The following is a 19419-nucleotide window of genomic DNA, read 5'->3' on the forward strand; positions in this document are numbered from 1 at the left end:
TTCAGAATTAAACCTCAAGCTAACAACAGAAAGCCTAAAACTGAAACATTACAGAAGTGATGAACCTTGTGAGTAAAATGAAGGCTTCTGAGAAGGTAGGCAGATTAAAGAGTTCACAGTTCAGCAGTTGTATAGTTTAGGCCATATTGGGTAAACCAGCTTGTACCTGGGAATAACCAGCAACTCATAGACTTGTGGGAAGGGTGCATGATGGAGGAAAAGGTGGTCATTACTTTACGGATTGGGCCTAGACTGGCCTGCAAACCAGTCTTAGCTCCCAACATGACAGACTGAGCCATTAAAATAATACAGTTGGCATCTTCCTAACCATTTGGAGAAAATCATATATAGGGATATCAAACTAGGACTTCAATATTGTGTAAAATAAAATTTAACTCTGCATTCAGGAGGATTTACTGAGGATGACTCTGTACGAACTAGCCCTGTTTGTATGTCTACTAACCATATCAGAGGAGTACATGGCAAACAAGTTGCTTGCAAGCTTTTTGCTGGCATACACTGAACTACAATATCTAAAACTGGATAGCATATCCTATGAAATGTAGTATTCAAAGCTCCCCTTCACTCTGATTCATACCAGCCTTTTCTTGCTGCTGCAATTTTGCCTGTTTCTACATTATCTAAATGGACTACAGCCCCTATTCTTATACACAGTGTGCCCAGAATTCTCCATTAACTAATATGGAAAACTCTTTGTGACAAAATACCATATTTAGGTCCTGCCTCTGCCTTCAACCTCCTTTCCACCTGCAGTCTGGGTATAAGATCACCATTCCATGCATTCCAAAACAGCCAATCCTGTTGCACCCTGACCCCATCCGATGCAAAGTCCTTTCCTCTCCTGAACACTAATGCCCTTGATGCATGTCCTGAGGCCTTTCCTCAGAAATAATAATAAATATGATAATAATAATAATAATAATAATAATAATAATAATAATAATAATAATTTATATCCCACCCTCCCCAGCCGAAGCCGGGCTCAGGGCGGCTAACAACAATAAAATATTACAACATTCTAAAATCATTTCATTATAAAATTAATTCAAATTAAATTGATGGCAACCATTGGGCTATGTCTTATGGCTGCAACGCTTCACCACTAACACAGTGAAATTACTTTCACAATGAAATTGGTGTGTTAAGTGGATGCGAGACTGCAGCCTAGAAGGACCATATTCAATACAACAATTTCAATCAGAGGAATTCAACAACTGATACATGGATACATTCTTTATCAAAGAATATTAACAGACATGGTCCCATTCTTAAACACAAAGAAAAGAACTCAGGCCTGGAATTTGTAGGGAAATATCATGCACAGAACAGTCTGGGTCTTCCATTTTAGACCAAACTGATTTTAATTGCTAGATAAAAGCATGTAATAGCAAGTACTTAATTTTAAAAATCAATACATAAAACTAAACAATAGGGAAAACACTAGAGTGATTGTAATTGAGATGTTAGTTAAATCTATCAATGGGATCCTTGTGACATCTTTACACACACACACACACACACACAGAGAGAGAGAGAGAGAGAGAGAGAGACTCCTCATTTTGTCACCTGAGTATTTTACTGTAAGTCTGATAATTCAGTGTTACCCACAATTTATTCTGTAAATACAGTTGACTAAGGCTGAAATGTGCTAAAGCCCAGTAATGTTTCAAATTCATACATGAAACAATTTGGAATCTCCCCTCAGGCACACATTGCTGCTCCATTACCCAGAATTCCTCTATTTACCTGATCGTAGGGCTGCCTCAGCCCTGGTCAGGAAGTGGTGAAGCTGATCCAGCTTATCAGGCTGTTCCGCTAGGGACTTCTCCAGCCATATGGCTGACCCAGGCCCTGCAGCCTCCCTCAAGGCATTCCAGTGCTCTATCAGAGTAAAGAGCTCGGCGAAAGACTTGTGATAACCCTGTCGCAGCATGTCTATGCAGATGTTCTTCTTGTATGAATTCCGGTAACTGGGAATTTAAAAAAGGCCAGTTTTAATTCTTTAAATGTGAATTATCTACTTCCACTGAAAGAGATCAAGATACACAGACAGATATTACTTACACACACACGCAACCAGTATACACCAGTGATTAAAATGTGACAAGTGTTCCTTTCACCAACTCATTTTTTAAATTGGTAAATGCCCACGCGTCTTCAACAGAGGAAAGCCGCAGTAGGCGTTTAATACTATTTCTACTAGAACTGCATTACAAATATAACAGTGTTCTGCAATTGAAATCAGCCATGAAGGTCAACTGAGTTAACCTACGGGGGGCGGGGGGACTTACCCAAACGTTGCGGCATTTGTTCACTAGAACACAAGCTCAGAGTTTACTTAAAACAGGGAGCAGTGGGGGAAACTAAGCATATACTGCATGTCAAAACAATGTATATGTTAAATAGTTTTGCTGGAGGTTATGGTGGTTTGGTTTAAAATGTCTGACATCGTATTTGTTAGAACTAGACTCCTTACATATTATTTGCCTGTGTTCAATATCCGTCTTCAGCTGGGACTAATTTAGTAACACAGAAGTTTCATAATTTCCACCTAATTTTAAAACCAAATGACATATCCACAGAGATACAATGAAGAATGTATATCAAAGTTATTCTAATAATAAACATGGAACAGATATTCATATTAAAACATGTATAATTAAACACTATCAAGAGATGGTACATATTTCAAGGCATATTACTCTGCTATAGTAAGGCCATTTTCATGTTACATCAAACCAACTGTAGAATATTAATTGTTGATTTTTTGATTAAAAGTTCAGTTAATTCCAATTTTACAGAAAGTGCTGCCCTTCAATATTGTATCGTTAAAATACACTTGAACATTAGAAACATGCATGGAAACAGATTTTGCTTAAAAGCATTGCTCTGATCATATTTTAATATAAGCAGTAGAACTTGATAACAGTCCCTAATGGTTAGTATATGGTTTTATATACAAAGTAAATTTCAGAACAGAGCACTGCTATTTACTAACTAGTAATGTTGCTAAAGAAAGCAAGAAGATATTTGCATCGCTTTATAAACAAGTTCTTCAAGGACAATGGTAACTGCATTTTTACTACTGAAACCAGAAACCTATACACAACAACAAACATTAGTGAAGCACTTTAAAGAAGAAGAAGAAGAAGAGTTTGGATTTGATATCCCGCCTTTCACTCCCTTTAAGGAGTCTCAAAGCGGCTAACATTCTCCTTTCCCTTCCTCCCCCACAACAAACACTCTGTGAGGTGAGTGGGGCTGAGAGACTGTGACTGGCCCAAGGTCACCCAGCAGCTGCATGTGGAGGAGCGGAGACGCGAACCCGGTTCCCCAGATTACGTGACTCTTAACCACTACACCACACTGGCTCTGGACAACAAATAAAGTTGAAGACAAGCCCTGTCTGCAAAAGTTTTTGGTCTACTGGACACAGAGATAGAGAAAAAGAGTAGGAAACTTCAGAAAACTAAAGAAAAGACCTAGCAGAATAAAATACATCACAATAGTGTAAAGGAAAACTGATGTAATATCATGCAAAAAGGCACAGGGCTGGCCCAAGGCATTTGATGCTTCTTCCCCTTCCACATACACAAGCAAGCTAGGTTGGCAGCTGAAGCTTATTTACTGGTGACACTTGATAGCAAGCTAGCTTAGGGACACAGAGCAGGCCATATGGCTGGCAAAGGCCTATCTTCCAATACCATCCTGCTCCTTAGCATCAGCTGACTGATCTACCTAACTCTACCTAACTCTATCTCTACCTCACTCTACCTAACCCATAGAATACACTGTCGGCAGGTAAGAAATAAGTAAATTAAAAAGGGACAAATAAGAGATAACATACGACATTCTGGCTTGATCAAGTGTGCTCTCCTAGCAACGGTGACATGGCCAATTACCAGAAGGTGGAAGTAAAGTTGTGCAATACATGCAGCCCCAGACTGAAATCTAGCAAAAACAGGATGCTTAAAAGCTAAAGCAAGGAAAAGGGTACAATATTAGTAGTACAGTATCAAAAAAATCAGACAAGCAGGTCAGAATAACCTAATACTTAGCTAAGAGAAGGTTATCAGAAATTAGGGTGCTTCGACACAGAGGTGTTATTGTGGAAAGGGGCAGTTCTAACACATTTGATATGCAAATGTCCATACACACTTGTTTTTTCACTCATTATATTCATTTCTATTCCATCACTTCCCATCCACACCAGAGGAGGAGAGCTTGATGAAAAATATTCTGGGTGTGGGGTTTTTTGTTTCTCCCCTCAATTACTCCTGCCCTGCTCTATCTTTTTATGTTGTGGGTATGCACACAGGTGTGTCTCAGAAAATGCATAAGAACAAATATTACCAGGATAAGTCACAATTGGCAAAATAGAAACTTTTATATTTTAGGGGCAGAGGTGATTCCATAGAGAATGCCTATTTCCCTTATGAAAACACATGCCACCAAAAGACCTGTATTGAATCTGTCAGCAGAAAGACAGCCTGTTTACCTTCCCCCTTCCCAGACATACTATCTATTCTCAGCAATGGATTAGTACACAAAGGCTTTCTGCATAGCCCATGATGTTACCCGGCCATGTTGCTGATTTGCAATGCAATTTGAGGATGACGACATCATGTGGACAGTGTGAAAAACATGGAAGCATGATCAGTACCAAGTCCATAATAAACAGCTGGGCAGAAGCTTCCTTGAAGTGAGAATAATTTCAACAGGGTGATGTGAGGAGAAACCAGGCTGGAAGGAATTAAAAGAGGATTCTGAAGAAAGGAAAGGCAGACACTGAAAAAGGATCAGGTGTTCAAAATGCTTAGAATAAAAGTAAAGGGACTATAGGCTGCTCTTTGTTTTATCTTTTTCTTTTTTTGGAATTTTGGGGACAAATATTACTCAGTGCCAGTTCCGTCTCTGGATGATCTCTCTCTTCTTTCTGAGTGGGCTGTATAGGATACGCAATAAAGCATAAGCCAATGTCCTGATGGAGCAATTGATCAGCCAAATAATGGGTAGCTCAGAACATGAGATTTTTAAAAAAACTTGTATTGTCTCTAATTTGACAATTTAATCAAATAAATTATCCCCATGGTTTTTATTGATAGGATTTAACCAACTGACAATGATCCTGTATTATACCTATACCATCAAAGTAGATAGAAGCGAAATTACTCATATATAGCCCCAAAATCTATTCATACTTGGGATATTCTGGCTTTTACAGGGAGGAAGTACAGATAGCCACCAAATGCAAAGAAACCTATTGACATGATGTATTTACAAGTGAGATTCTTACTTCTAAAACATCGTTTTGAACATCTGTCTTATTTCTTATGCTCCTTATCAGAGCTGATTTTGAAACGGCAAAGATTTTGTTATAACCATGCTGTTTGTTCCAATTAGAAAATTCTAATCAGCATCATATTGTTCTAGGAAGAAATGAAATTCAAAGGTATTGGCGTTTAAAAACACCGTTTCAATAGGTAGAATGGCCTCTGGGGGCATCTGCTGGAAATTTTGCAATATTGCAGTTAAATCTGGTTATTCAAGTGATACGCAGCACAATCTAGCATTGTTGAACAAAAGTAAATACAAAGTGCATTGTGTGTGATTCACATTCAGAGCATCAATGAGAGTTTTCCCACTGATCTCAACGTGAACACAAGCTTATGACGTGACCGTTTGCTGAAACTATGCGACACTGTATTGATCAATACTCCCAAAATAATAACCTAAGAACTCTTTAACCATTTCTAAATTAGGACACTGCAGTGAGACCTTAAGGCAAATCTTGTAATACACATTCATATAATTTTTATAGCCTAATGGGATGCTTTGACCCCCCCCCCCCCCGGGACGATTTCAAACTACTACTAGAAGCTTGTTATTTGAAGCACATCTACATATTTGTTCTTCCCTATTTAGCTGGCTAAAGTTTTCTGCATAACATTTATTATTATGCAGAAAGACTAGCTTTTGAGTAAAGGGTTCAGGGAAAGATTTCTGGGGACCCAAAGATTTTCCTTTTCCTTTTTTCATTACTTACCACAAGGCCAGAGTATTATGCAATGCTGCCTGATTGTGACCCTCAAAACTACCCAAATTGATGATGGAAAGAAGAGCTCAGACCTAACCATGGCTAAGGAGTAATTTTCAGCTGATGAGCCTCCCTATTCTAAAGGGCAGAAAGCTATGCAAGAGCTCTGCACATTTCAAATATCGTTCTCCACCAAACAAGCCACTTTGGGACTAGAAGGTGGAGCCTGTGGCTTCAAAAGGCTGGCCCCCCAAAATGAAGGAGGAAGCTAGCAGTAGAGGATACAAGTGAGGCTACTAGAAGATGAATTGATCTCTGCCATTTGCCTCTCCCTTGAAAACTCATGTGCTCCAGCATGCAAGTTTCTAACTTCTGATAAAGTGGACCTTTCCTTCTTCCAGCGGGTACGTTTAATGGCACTCTGTGAGGCATCTGCCTGAATAAGCTACTGAGAAGGGTCTTTCGACTCAACCATCTTGGGTCCTGAATAAGTTATCTTACGAGACCCTGACAACTGTGACTAAATGACAGAAGATGAAACTGAGATCAAGTTGTTAAAAAGGGAGGATCCCTTCTTTGTAAGAGCGAAATAAAATACTTATGACTTCTTGTTGTTTCCTTCAGTGGTTGCTTACATTTCCAGGAGAAACCTGGATATGTTTTTAGCCCCAGAACTCTCATAAAAATATAGCTCTTGTTGCTGCAACCTGCACTTCTACCTTAAACAGCCCCCAGGTAACTGTAACAGGCACCTGCAAGCTTCAAGCAGAGATCTCTTTAAGTGGCCTCAAGGTCTTAGTGATTTCTGTGATTTCTGAAACAAATTTAATTAAAACCAAATAACCAATGGGCCATTGCAAGCACTACAATATACTTTTTTATATTGCTTAATTTCTTTTACAAAAGACTGTTCAACAAACTTAGAAGGCTTTATAGTGAGCATATACAATCTTCTGATAACATTGTTTTAACTTCCAAACACTGCTGGATATTTTCATAACAGAACAATTAAACAGAGAGATATTATTTTGAATATGAGCATCCAGTTTCAGTCTCATAAATCTTATGCCACTTTTAGTAGACATGCAGTTCAGCCACACCTCAAGGGATATTATTGTAAAAAAGCTGTACATTATTGGATTAAAAAGAAATTAAGTAATTATAAACAGCATAATGCCAACTGTTTCTGTTGCAATTCTGAATATTTTACTATAAAACAATATTCTGATCCTTTTACATTGCTTTACCCTTGTTCTTTTAATTTGTTTATTTTTTTATAAATTCCCCTTTACAGGAGAAGGACAATGATGTTTGTACTAAATTAACCATTTGGATGTCAGGAATATGTTTGAAGATGTATATGTCAGTAAAATGTCTTTAATCTGTAAATACATGCATCTCAATTTAGTAATGCAGAGAAAGAAGAACCTATCAACAGTAACCATCCTAAATAAGTCACAGATGAAATGACTGCAGATTAGGGAATGTATCATTTGCTAACACAGGTAAATTGAAACTTCTGTTTTGAAACCTGTTTATCTGTCAGTTTTTCATTATGCGCATGAAAGCCCCAGCAGTAACAAACAAAACTTAATTCCAACTAGAATCCTTTGGAATTGGGATAAGTAGATGATTAGGCTGAAAACCAATACCCACTTACTTGGGAGTAAACTCAATTGAATTTAATGGGTCTTACTTGTGAATAGACATGGATAGGATTGTGCTATTAAAACATAAGAAACAGCTTGTATTAGAATATTCCAACATTAAGCCAATTCAATTTGAAATACTGGGGGAAAGTATTATTTATTTATCAACACTGGGAGGAAATGCTATTCTCCACAAAAATCAACTTCTTTTTTACTTCTGTTTGCTGATGTGAGAAATACATGTTTCTGAAGTTTAAATATGTTCACTTAATAAAGGAACGTATCATATTTTATTAATGCAAAGTAACTTAACAAAAGAAAAACAAAAAGATTCCTGTGGCACCCAAAAGACTGAATTTTTGTGTAGCATAATCTTTGTGGACTTGAGCTTATTTCTGTTGCATGATGTGTTATCATTAGATGACAAACAGAGAGAAATCAAAGTACCTACAGAAGGAGTTAAACATAAAACAAGGTGTAACACTGAGTCTGTAACATTTCTATAAAAAGGCCAAAGATATACAAGAACAGTGACCAATTCGGAACAGCAGTCATTGCTAATAACATCTTTGTAGTTAAGCTATGTTAATTTAACACATGAAGTGTGAAAGAAACCCACAGTTCCACTTAAGGTGGTGAAGAATACAATTTGCTTATAAATTTTAGGAAAACCATTTCATACTGGATCATCCCTTTGAACAAAAGCAAGTGTCCTAACAAGCAGGATATTCCAAATACATTCAGATGTAGGAAGCCAAATTGACCTTTCAATTATTTATTTTTCAAAAATATATTTTATTAAAGATTTCTTAGTTTACAAAAATACATGCATTGTCTCTTTTTTCAAGTTGTGTTGTCTACAGATCAGTTTCATTTGTTGTGAGACATTAGTATTGCATGCAGTGGTGGTGAGAGAGGTTGGGGGTGGCCTAGGATGTGATTGGTTGTCTTTGGTTGGCTGTAGTGAGAGTTTTTTTTGTGTGTGTGTGTGTGTATTTTTGGATCAGGTTAGCCAGATTGATTTGTATGCTGTTGGCGGATTCTCATTGTTGTCTTGTTGGGCTATGTATGTGCTAAAGGGGAACCATACTGGGGCGAAGGCATCTTGAAAGGTTAAAAAACACCACGTCAGGAATAGTACCTTAATTGCTTGCGGCTTTGTTTCATTGGCTGAGTTCAGATGAAATGACAAACCATGTATTGTTGTTCACAGAACAAGCCTGCGCCAGCATTGGCTTGCATACCCCTTAGCATGCAAGGAAAAAACGCACTGAAAGCTTTCGCTTTTTAACACTCAAAATAGTTCTCCATCAAGTCCAAACTCAACAAACTGATCTGTCTTAACGACTCTTTTCATGCATAGAGGGAGGGAGGAGAGGGGGAGCATAAAAGCCCAAGGCTTATGCATGCTAATTTTCATAACCATAGTTTTTCATTACTTCTGAACACGACCATTGTCTTTCAAATCAGGACATTACTAGTCTCCCTCTGCTTCATAACGGGAACATTGAAAGAAAAAAGTTAGGAAATACATATGCAGCACATCAAAGTTATAATTCATGTTTGGTTTTCAGTGTGTTCTCTCTCTCTCTCTCTCTCTCTCTCTCTCTCTGTGTGTGTGTGTGTACTTACACACACACACACACACACACACACACTTACAGTGGTACCTCGGGTTACAGACGCTTCAGGTTACAGACACTTCAGGTTACAGACTCTGCTAACCTAGAAATAGTGCTTCAGGTTAAGAACAGTTTCAGGTTAAATATGGACCTCCGGAACGAATTAAATACTTAACCTGAGGTACCACTGCAGTTAATTGCGGGGTGTGTGTGTGTGTGTGTGTGTGTGAGAGAGAGAGAGAGAGAGAGAGAGAGAGAGCCAGAGCCTGACGGAGTTCAGAAAGAAGCTTCACTATAAATTCTAGGACAATGAAATTCCCACTTCTCATTTTGTATCATTTTACATTCTGAATATTTTCATAGTATCTCTGTGCACACCACAAATAAAACACAGTTGTTTACTTTTGCCCTATATTTCCTATTAAATATTGTTGAACTATTGATAAAAGAAAGGTTTAGAAAACAATAGGACTAAACTCAGCAAAAACAAGTTACACAAAGTTAACTTCAGTTCACAGCGTTCTTCTCTATTAAATAATGTCTTGTATTTTATCTTTGCAAGAATCTGATGAGTTTTTGCAAGTAAAATTCTGTTTCCTCTACACTTGCTAATAGTCATGAGAATCTGTAGTTTGCACCTTCCCATTAAAAATGTATTGTATTTTTTGAAATTATTCACCCCGCCTTTTATCCAGATCATGTCTTTGAAAGGAGGAAGTAGATAATAAATGGAATTATTCATGATTTCCCATTAAATATGAAACTTTCTTTTGCAGAGTTTAGAAAATGGAACTTCTACATAATGTACAGAAGTTGATTAGAACTTTTTAACCTTTCCAAGAAAACTCTTCCAAATGTGTAGGGCAGCTTTTTCATGAACGGTAAACTATTCATTTCCCTTGCATTCCTATTATTTCGTCTTTCTCTAGTTACACCATATATATCAGATCAAATCAAAGTGTGGAGAGACCACTGATTTGAATAAAAGACTCACTTCCCTCCTCTCTTTCGAAGAGAATATAATTCTAAAAGAGTATTGCTTCATAAAAACATAAAACTTTGGTCACAACATGCAAGATTATTAGGAATTATTTAGACAAAAGAGGAACACACATTGAAACAAAATTAAAAATGTCAGTGTTATTAAAAAAGATCAAATCTGTGTCTTATAATACTGTCTATAACATATATTATTTTTTTCTCTTGGACAGCATCATATCAGTGGGGAGTTTAGAAAGTAAACAAATTTTAATTTTGAATTCACTATATAGTGAATACATTATCCAACTGTGGAGCCTTATGTCGCCAAAATGGAACCCCCACCAAACTTCCACAAGAATGAAGCATCAGCAGGCTTAGGATAAGTATGTTTGCATAAGTACTTTTTTATAGAGAGAGAGAAATCCCAATACAATTGAATGAGAACCAAACATGCTCAGTTACAAGCTTGGTGGCTCGGGAGAATGCTGTGGACCTACTGTATCTTGATTTTAGTAAGGCGTTTGACATAGTCGCCTATGTTATTTTTGTAGAGAAGCTGGTAAAATGTGAACAGGATGAGATAATTGTTAGGTGGGTTTGTAGCTGACTGACCAAACCCAAAGAGTGCTCACTATGGTTCCTGCTCATCCTGGGGGAAAGTGGCAAGTGGGGTGGTGTAGGGTTCTGTTCTGGGCTTGTTGTTCAACATCTTTAAAAATGACATGGATGAAGCTATTGAAGGGATGCTCATCAAGTTTTCAGATGACACCAAAGTGGGAGGGGTAGCCAATGCCGCTGAAGAAGGAATCAGGATTCAAGAGGACCTGAAAAGATTGGAGAACTGGGCCAAACTAACAAAACGAATTTCAACAGGGACAAAGATAAGGTTCTACACTTAGGCAGGAAGAACCAGCTGCACAGATATAAGATGGGAGCACCTTGCTTGCCATTAGTACATGTAAAAAGGATCTTGGGGTTTTAGTAGACCACAAGCTTAACATGAGAAAATAATGTGATGCAGCCTAGAAAGGCTAGGGTTTTCTAGGCTGCATCTACCAAAGTCTAGTGTCCTGAAGTTATAGTACTGCTCTATTTTGCCTTGGTCAGACCATACCTAGAGTACTGTGCCCAATTCTGGGCACCACAATTTAAGAAGGATATTGACAAGCTGGAATGTGGGCAGAGGAGAGGGCGACCAAGATGACCAAGTCTTATGAGGAATGGTTGTGGGAATTAGGTATGTTTAGTCTGGTAAAGAGGAGAATGAGAGGAGATTTGAAAGCGATCTTCAAATATTAATTTTTTTCATTAGGAAAAAATATTCTATCAACTCAAATAAAATGCTAATAAGCTAGTCTTTCTCAAGAAGGAAGATTTAAAAGTATATCAAGAAAAAGTTATATTAGATCTTCCAGCAACTGCTTTACACACAAAGGTTCTTAATTTCTAAAGCTTCATATATACAATTAAGGGTGGTGACAAAGATGAGTTGAAACTGATTATGCATCGCTCCATTTTGGGATCTTCAGGGCTTTTAAATTATCTTTTCATAAATGCTTTAAAAGTTGTCTGGCACAGATATTAAAGAAGGTGAGACACAGTACAATCCTGTGAATGTTTACTCAATAGAAGTTTCAGTGCATTCAGTTGTAAGTATTCCCTTGTGTGTTTAGGATTATAATGACAATACCCCATCCCCAAAAGTATGGGACAGGCCAAATATCAGTGTTTAGGTATATACTTTTCTTTCCTAGAACTCTGATGTCTAGCAATTGTAACCAGGTGCAAAAGAACTAGAACTCAGTTGGATATATAAAAAAAACAGGGGGCTTTTGAGCACTTTCTCAGCCAAGCAAACAAGTTAAATCCATTTCGGGTTTCCCCTAGTGTCCTTTTTCAGCCACCGATTATTTTTTAGGGGGAGCGGACAATGTTAGTTGCTGCTATTGTTAGCCAGCTGACAGTCAGAAACCCTTGCTGAACTACTGGAAGATCACCCCAAACACAGATCTGCCTTCTGCCATCCCTAACATGATACACCTGTACAGACACACTGGTGAGATGTGCAGGTAATGGAAGGTGGAGAGAAGTAATGGGGTAAGCAAGGGGTTGAGTGGGCTAGGTGCAGTAGGAGAGGCAGAACAGAAGTGATGCAAATTGATTACTATTTCAAGTCAGGGAGTTATATTTGGTGAGCTGAGCTGAGCCAACTTAAATAAGCATCTAATGCTTAAGCCCCAGTTCACAACGAGGGTTCTCCATGCAGTGGCAGAAGATTCATAACTCTGAGAGGATTTCTCCCTTGCCTGGTAGAATGCAGAAGCCATGTATCTAGGTAATATGTGAACTGTGCCTTGGCAATCCATACCAACCAACCTACCCCCTATCTCATGCACTTTGAGTTTTCTCCTCTGCAGCAGATTTAGGGAGGGCATGTGGGGATGAAGAGTGGGAAGGGGAAATCACTGAAAATGGTTTCTCTCCTCATTCTTCTGACAGAAGTTTTAACATCAGTGAGCAGCTCAGTTGGATAGAACTCTACTTTTTTAAAAATGCTCGATTTCATAACACTACATTAGGAAGCTGCTCTTATGTACTCATCATACTGTACTATGTGCCTTTTATAAGAAAGCTGACTTAACTTTTAATTGTTTGAGTATAAGCAGTCTTTCACTCTTCTACTTCTACTGAAGATATAAGGAACACTAAAACAAAGGCACATTCAGCAGGTATTTCTCAACTGTACCAAACCTTAAGGACACAGTTGGCATAATTTAGTATCCCCGAAATTACATTTTATTTCATTATGGGCTCCTATCTCTGCCTGTTATACTCAGGTACCAATTTAATTTATGTTTCTATACCTGTACTGCATTTTGTTAATTGTGAAATATTTAAAGTTTTCAGAATGTCAGTAAGGGTTTTTAATAGGCATCTAAAGCTAAACAGAGCAGGCACCAATGGTATTTGTGGTGGGAAATAGGATTTCTTTCCTTTATTGCAGCTAGAGGGACAATGCTCTGGCCTATTGCTTTTAGGATAATTTATCAGCACTTCTTAATCTACTTTAATATTCTGCATTTGATCTTTATTTTGGTTAGATTTAAATGAACAGCACAACTGTGCACAAGGAGATTTTGGGTGTGTTTTCCAAAGAGTTATCTCTAATGTCATATTTCAACTCTTTTCTCCAAAAGTAATATTTTTACAGTGCCTGCTGTTAATTGTTTTGAAACAATTTCATTTCTGAATGTTCAATAGCACATAATAATATAAAGGGAAAGGAAGAATGTTACTGTGCAGTCCAGAATTTACTCTTGCATTTTGGTACCCTTTGCAGTGCAATTGCAGCTTTAGTGATTTATCAACACATGTTATAAAGAAATTATTTTTCCAAATTACGGAGATTCTCTGTCCTGTGCCCTCCAATCTGAAGCATGACCGAAGTGAATAATGTGGCAGTACTTCAGAAGTTTCCTCGCCAGTAAAAGGGACAGGAGAGGGAAAAGGGGCCAGAGTGCCACACTTACAGATGGACTCAGGGAAGCTGGCATCCGCAAAAATCACAGACGCATGAATTCAGGTTCTTACACTGGATTTCACAGAAATCCTAAACAGATCCCAGCAGCAAGGAATCAAAAATTGAATGGGCCTTCAGCATGAAGTCATATGATGGGCTGCCCCTAGCAAGTATTTTTAAATAGTTCTCTCACTTTCAAATGTTAGTCTTTTTTCACCTGTCTTGCTTTAATGAGAAAGCTAGTGATTGGATACCTATAGTGAATGAGCTTGCACAATAAGAATGAAGGGTACTGTTACATGAAATAAAGAATATTCAGGAGGGGGAGAATGGAGACGATCAGACAGTAACTCCTCCAGGTATCTACCCTTGAAAAAAGAATCACATTTAGACTTCAATAAAATTCTCTTTGGCAAGTCAAAGGCAAACTCTGCCTGCAACTACACTACTGAACCCTAAGGTAGCAATTCCTGAATTACGAAGTTAATTCCAGGGTCACAGACAAAACAAGGGCAAAAGTTGGGATAATGACGTACATCAAAATGCTGCTATGCATACAACTGTTTTTAAACACTATGTAGAAACGGCAGTGATTCTGCTGTGTAAACTGTGTGGGAAACTGCACTTTCCCCCAGGCTGACTTTGGACAGTGGGTTTTAGAGAACCAGGGAACATTATAGAGTTAAGTACTGCAAATCACAACAGTATATTTCAGAAAGTAAAATTTCAGCCCTAAGTGAGAGGCTTTACAAAAACCAAGGAAGAAAAATACGTTTTAATTACTGACAAACAATTAAATGCTGCAAATCTACTTTGGTAAATCAGTGAATTAACACAAGCATTGAACTGAAAGCTTTGATATATGCAAGATAAGTAGCAGTGAAACATAATTATTTAATATCAGTTTTAATTTTTAAATGCCATGTTCCTCAGAAAATTGCCTGAGGAACTTTAGATTTCAATGAATAAGACTAGAAAGAAAGAAAACAATAAACTTTCAGTATAAAAATGCCTCAGAAAGACCTTACTTACGCAGCAGCCTCTTGTTTTGACAATCCTTTGATATGCGTGGCCAAATAACGATCTATGGCATCTTTGCCTTTGATCAAATGCATCCTAAATTTAAATAAAAAAAATTAAAGAACAGTGAGGTGACTTAACATCAAAATCTGCTACATGTATTATGTATTAACCTTTGCCAAGCAAAGACAGATAAATATTAAAATATTGACAAAGTATTTTATCAAACACATACTATCAACATGTACAAGTATCACTTTACCTTTTGGGTCTGCAGCTAATTCAGACCTTTATTTTGTAGAAAAGTACACTTGGCTTTAGCAAAAGGCTCCTTTTATTCATGACTTTCACTTTTAGTACATAAATAATAAACCTTATTGGACTCCATGTTTTGCAGTGATTGCAAAGTAAATGTGCATCTTCTCTCTCAAGTGCAATGACCACAATGAGCATTATTTGAGTTGGGCAAGATACATTTAGACTGAAATCTTAATCCCTATTTACCAGGGAGTAAGGTAAAGGTAAAGGGACCCCTGACCATTAGGTCCAGTCGTGGCCGACTCTGGGGTTGCGGCGCTCATCTCGCTTTACTGGCCGAGGGAGCTGGCGTACAACTTCCAGGTCATGTGGCCAGCATGACTAAGCCGCTTCTGGCGAACCAGAGCAGCGTACGGAAAAGCCGTTTACCTTCCCACCAGAGCGGTACCTATTTATCTACTTGCACTTTGACATGCTTTCGAACTGCTAGGTTGGCAGGAGGTTACCAGGGAGTAATCCTCACTAAATTCAACGGAATTTCCTTTTGAGGAGGATTTCTCTGTTATTTTTTGAAAATCAGGTTTAATCACAAATGTTTTGAAATATTAGCGCAGAGTTCTATCTAACCCATGTGAAAATGTCAGGGCATAACCCAGTCATGAACTGCTTCAGATAAAGCCAACTGATGGCAGTTCACAAAATCCTAGTAACATTTTGATAAGATGTAACATTTGAGCACAACTGAGATGCATTCATTACTTCAAACTCAGGGAACTAAGCCAAATAATGCTTTCAATTCAGAAAAAAAATTCAAATGTAGCTTCCTGAGGGGGGAAATATAGTGAATTGGTAAGAAACTTTAGAGACTGTGGCTGGTATCCAATGCTGTCCCCTCCGCTGATGGATGGCATCTGTCAGCCTAAAGCAGAGGAAGACTGGTTTGGGTGATTTCCTCTCTCCTCCAGGCCCCTGTGCCCTCACCTATCCCCCCCCAACAGGCTATTTTTTATACCTAGACCACCTGCCCATTTACTTACAAAAACAGCTACTATTGAGAATCCATAAATATTAAAAATGCCTCTCCATCTTAATTTCAGCTCCACTGTTTTGTACTTCTATCACCAAGCACACAGTTCGACTTTTATTGTGACTTGGTCATCAGCAGAAAGGGGAGGGAGACGTAAAGTTTTAAAACACTCTAATTACACATTAATTGACTGCATACAGTCCCTCTGAAAATCAATTAGTGCACAGGTCTGACTCTTTCTCATAGCTGACCTGTACCTCAATGTGCTCCTTTAGTACTTTAGCTTTAAAGAGCGGTACACTCAACTGAGAAATAATAAACAAACAAATACAAGAAACACACACCTTGCAAGTTCTGGTGATGGGCATCTCATCTCTTCCTTACTTGGATGCGCTTTGGGGGTTCGCACTGGCACAGGAAGGAATATATTCATCTTGAACTAAATAAATGAATACAGAATATTGTCAGAAATTCATGTCACATAGTTTTCACTTTTCTTAGACATTCATTACAGGTGTGTTGTTCAGGGTAAACTATAGTAGTCGTTCGAAGGTTCCGCAGGACTGAGATATCAGCAGAGCTTTCAGTCACTGGGAAATTGACTCATTAGACACCCATCATAATAAACACAGACCCCTCATAGCACACACCAATTTGAAGTCAACTTGGAGTAAGAGCAGCAATGAAGAGATGTTATCCCAAAACCATATTTTAACTAGGGATGCAAAACTTGCAAGAATATTGGGAGCGCATAAAAGTAACAATGAAATCACAGAGAAGTTATTTTATTTTTAAATAAAAACAGAGATTTCAAGAACATTCTAAGTATTTGTAGACTGAAATATTAGATTTGGTTATATTCACTGGCCCAGAAACAGTGCTTGCAATAGAACTGCTCTCTTATCATCATGTAGGCATGAGACAAATCTATGTTTTATAATGGAGCAGGTGGGGAATTAATACATAGAATATTGTGATCATACTACTAGACCTCATGTTGAACAGGGAAAACAAAAACATAGCTATTTTTGTAACAGTGATAGTACAAGTTGCCTACAAGTATCTCAAGTTAGCATTTCCCAGCATTTAACTGTAACATTCAGTTTCACTGTTTAACTGAACATTTGCAACAAATTTCCTACTCCTGTATATTAGAATGAAACCCCAATTTTAAATAATGACCCAACAAGTACCATACTTATTTTAACAGCCTTACATTTCAGTAGCTATAAGAACATTGCTTATGGAACACTAACATGTTATAATGACAACATAATGATAGTAACTTAATACCACAATTAGTCTTATATGAGCACAAGCTTTATTTCTTTTAAGCAGAACAACAACAAAAAGCCATTAGACAGAGCAGTCTAGCTTGTCATTTTGAAGTTCATAAATGCTAATAGGACTTTTTTTGTCACATAGAGCACTGTGTTCTTTTCCCCACGTACTCGGCTTACACTTCCCACCATTAAAGTTACAGCTGCCAGTTCCTTCATTTTGCAAGTCTATGATCTGAGAATGTTAGCAGCAGGAGCACCCTTACTCTTAAATTTGGTTTAATGTAGATATTGTAAGCCCTGCTGGCAGGCCTCAAGGCACAAACTTTTAATGGAGCCAGAAACACAGCATTGTAAAAATGGAGAGAAGGTTCTCCAATTGTTAGAGATATGTTATTCCAAGGAAATTTAGTTTGCTTTACAAGTACGGAATAGCTGATAGTAGTTAAAAAGTAAAAATAAGTAACAGAGCACTAATGAACCTCTACTGTTGTTAGATCAAAACTAATGATAATCCCCAGTTCAGAACTGCAGAGTCTTTTGAATGCAAACTTCTTCCATTTGGACCTTTTGAATTACAAATGAAGGTCAAACATATCTAGAGACTGGGTTCAGTTCATAATTAACCCAATTTTGCCCCAGCACCAGCCCTTCCCACAACCAAAGCCACTCAATTCCCTTGTTTTGCTGAAACCTATTTGGGGTCAGTGATTAAAAGGGACTTTGTTAGGCCATGTAACAGCACTGTGTGTCTCAAGATTCCTGGAAAATTGCAGGTTCCACTATAATCCCAGAGATTCTGGCAAACGTGATGTGATTGGTGGAGTGTTCCAGGATTTAATCAAGGCAGCAGAAGCAACAACTGCATCAGGAATGGACTTTGGTATTTCAAATTTCAGTGGTGACCTGTGTGAAGCTAAAATTCGCTCCCCCACCTCTCGCCTTCCATTCTGCTCAATTCACTACATCTTAGTTGCGATGCCCTGTTGCTCTCCAGGTTTGGTGCCCAGTGTGGCGGAACCAGTAGCACTGCCCTAAAACCACCTCTGATTGCATGCTACGACCCAGAAAGATTTGGAAAAAGTGAAAGAGGCAGCAGGGAATGGCAATCACTATGAGACTGGGTACACAGAGGCCTCCAAGCCTCATTGTGTTCCTAGTTATATCACCAAGTGTGTGATTAGACCTAAAACTTAAATGGGCTGATCTGAATTGAGCCCATTCCAAAGTACGTGAAAGAAAGCTTGCCCATTACTAATCAAGACACAGAATAATGTATATAAATCAGGTCTTTCTCTTAGGGAAAACTCCATTTGACAGGATAATTGCCATGAGAATGTGCAAACAAAGTAAATAAAAAACTTCTTAGGGGATGTATTCAGGTTCAGCTTAAAATGCAGATTGACAGGCCAGCAGCAGGTGAAGAAGAGTGACAGTACATTGTCACTGAAAAGTCGAACAGTGCTTAATGAAGCCAAATAAAATCTCATTTACTTATTTAAGAGATTTATATGCTGCCATTCAGGCTTACAAAGGCAGCTTACAAAACAAACTGAATAATAGATGTTGACAGGTTTTCATCTGTTTTACTGTTAATTTTTACTGATAATTTTAATATTTCTTGTAAACCACTTAGAGATTTTACTATAATCAAAAGGTATATACATTTTGTTAAAGAAAAAAATAAAACATATAAAATATGCAAAGTTGTAATATGAGGAAGTATTACCCAGAATACCACTCAAAACCATTTTACTGCAAAATAAAAATAACAGCAATTTACTTCTACACATTAGTGAGTCTGTGAATACTATGACCAACAAGTACACAATGCCATCTTTAGGTGTATCAGTGATTCGTGGCCAGAATACCTTTTTTGAAATCATAATAAAACTGAAAGCAGAGTATTTTCATCAATGACATCAGAAGCAAGGCTATGGGGTAGTTACCACATGGTGTTCACTTTAATTCACTCCATATGGCAACATATACTGAAACATTTGT

The 19419-nt window shown here is 37.8% G+C and overlaps 1 protein-coding gene across 4 annotated transcripts in view; it reads right to left on the reverse strand.

Annotated features, from left to right (window-relative positions):
* TTC29 (tetratricopeptide repeat domain 29) overlaps positions 1–19419 on the reverse strand; it is a 106989-nt gene that overhangs the window by 79959 nt on the left and 7611 nt on the right. For all 4 annotated transcript variants that reach the window (XM_083457425.1, XM_083457423.1, XM_083457422.1 and 1 more), the window contains exons 3-5: positions 16480–16574; positions 14863–14946; positions 1768–1991 (exon numbers count right to left, since the gene is read on the reverse strand). In XM_083457425.1, coding sequence (XP_083313551.1) covers positions 1768–1991; positions 14863–14946; positions 16480–16568 — 397 coding nt within the window. In that variant the 5' untranslated portion in view covers positions 16569–16574. The remainder of the gene's footprint in view (positions 1–1767; positions 1992–14862; positions 14947–16479; positions 16575–19419) is intronic.

The sequence above is a fragment of the Podarcis tiliguerta genome (genome assembly GCF_965153285.1).
Source record: "Podarcis tiliguerta genome assembly, chromosome: 9".
Lineage (NCBI taxonomy): Eukaryota > Metazoa > Chordata > Lepidosauria > Squamata > Lacertidae > Podarcis > Podarcis tiliguerta.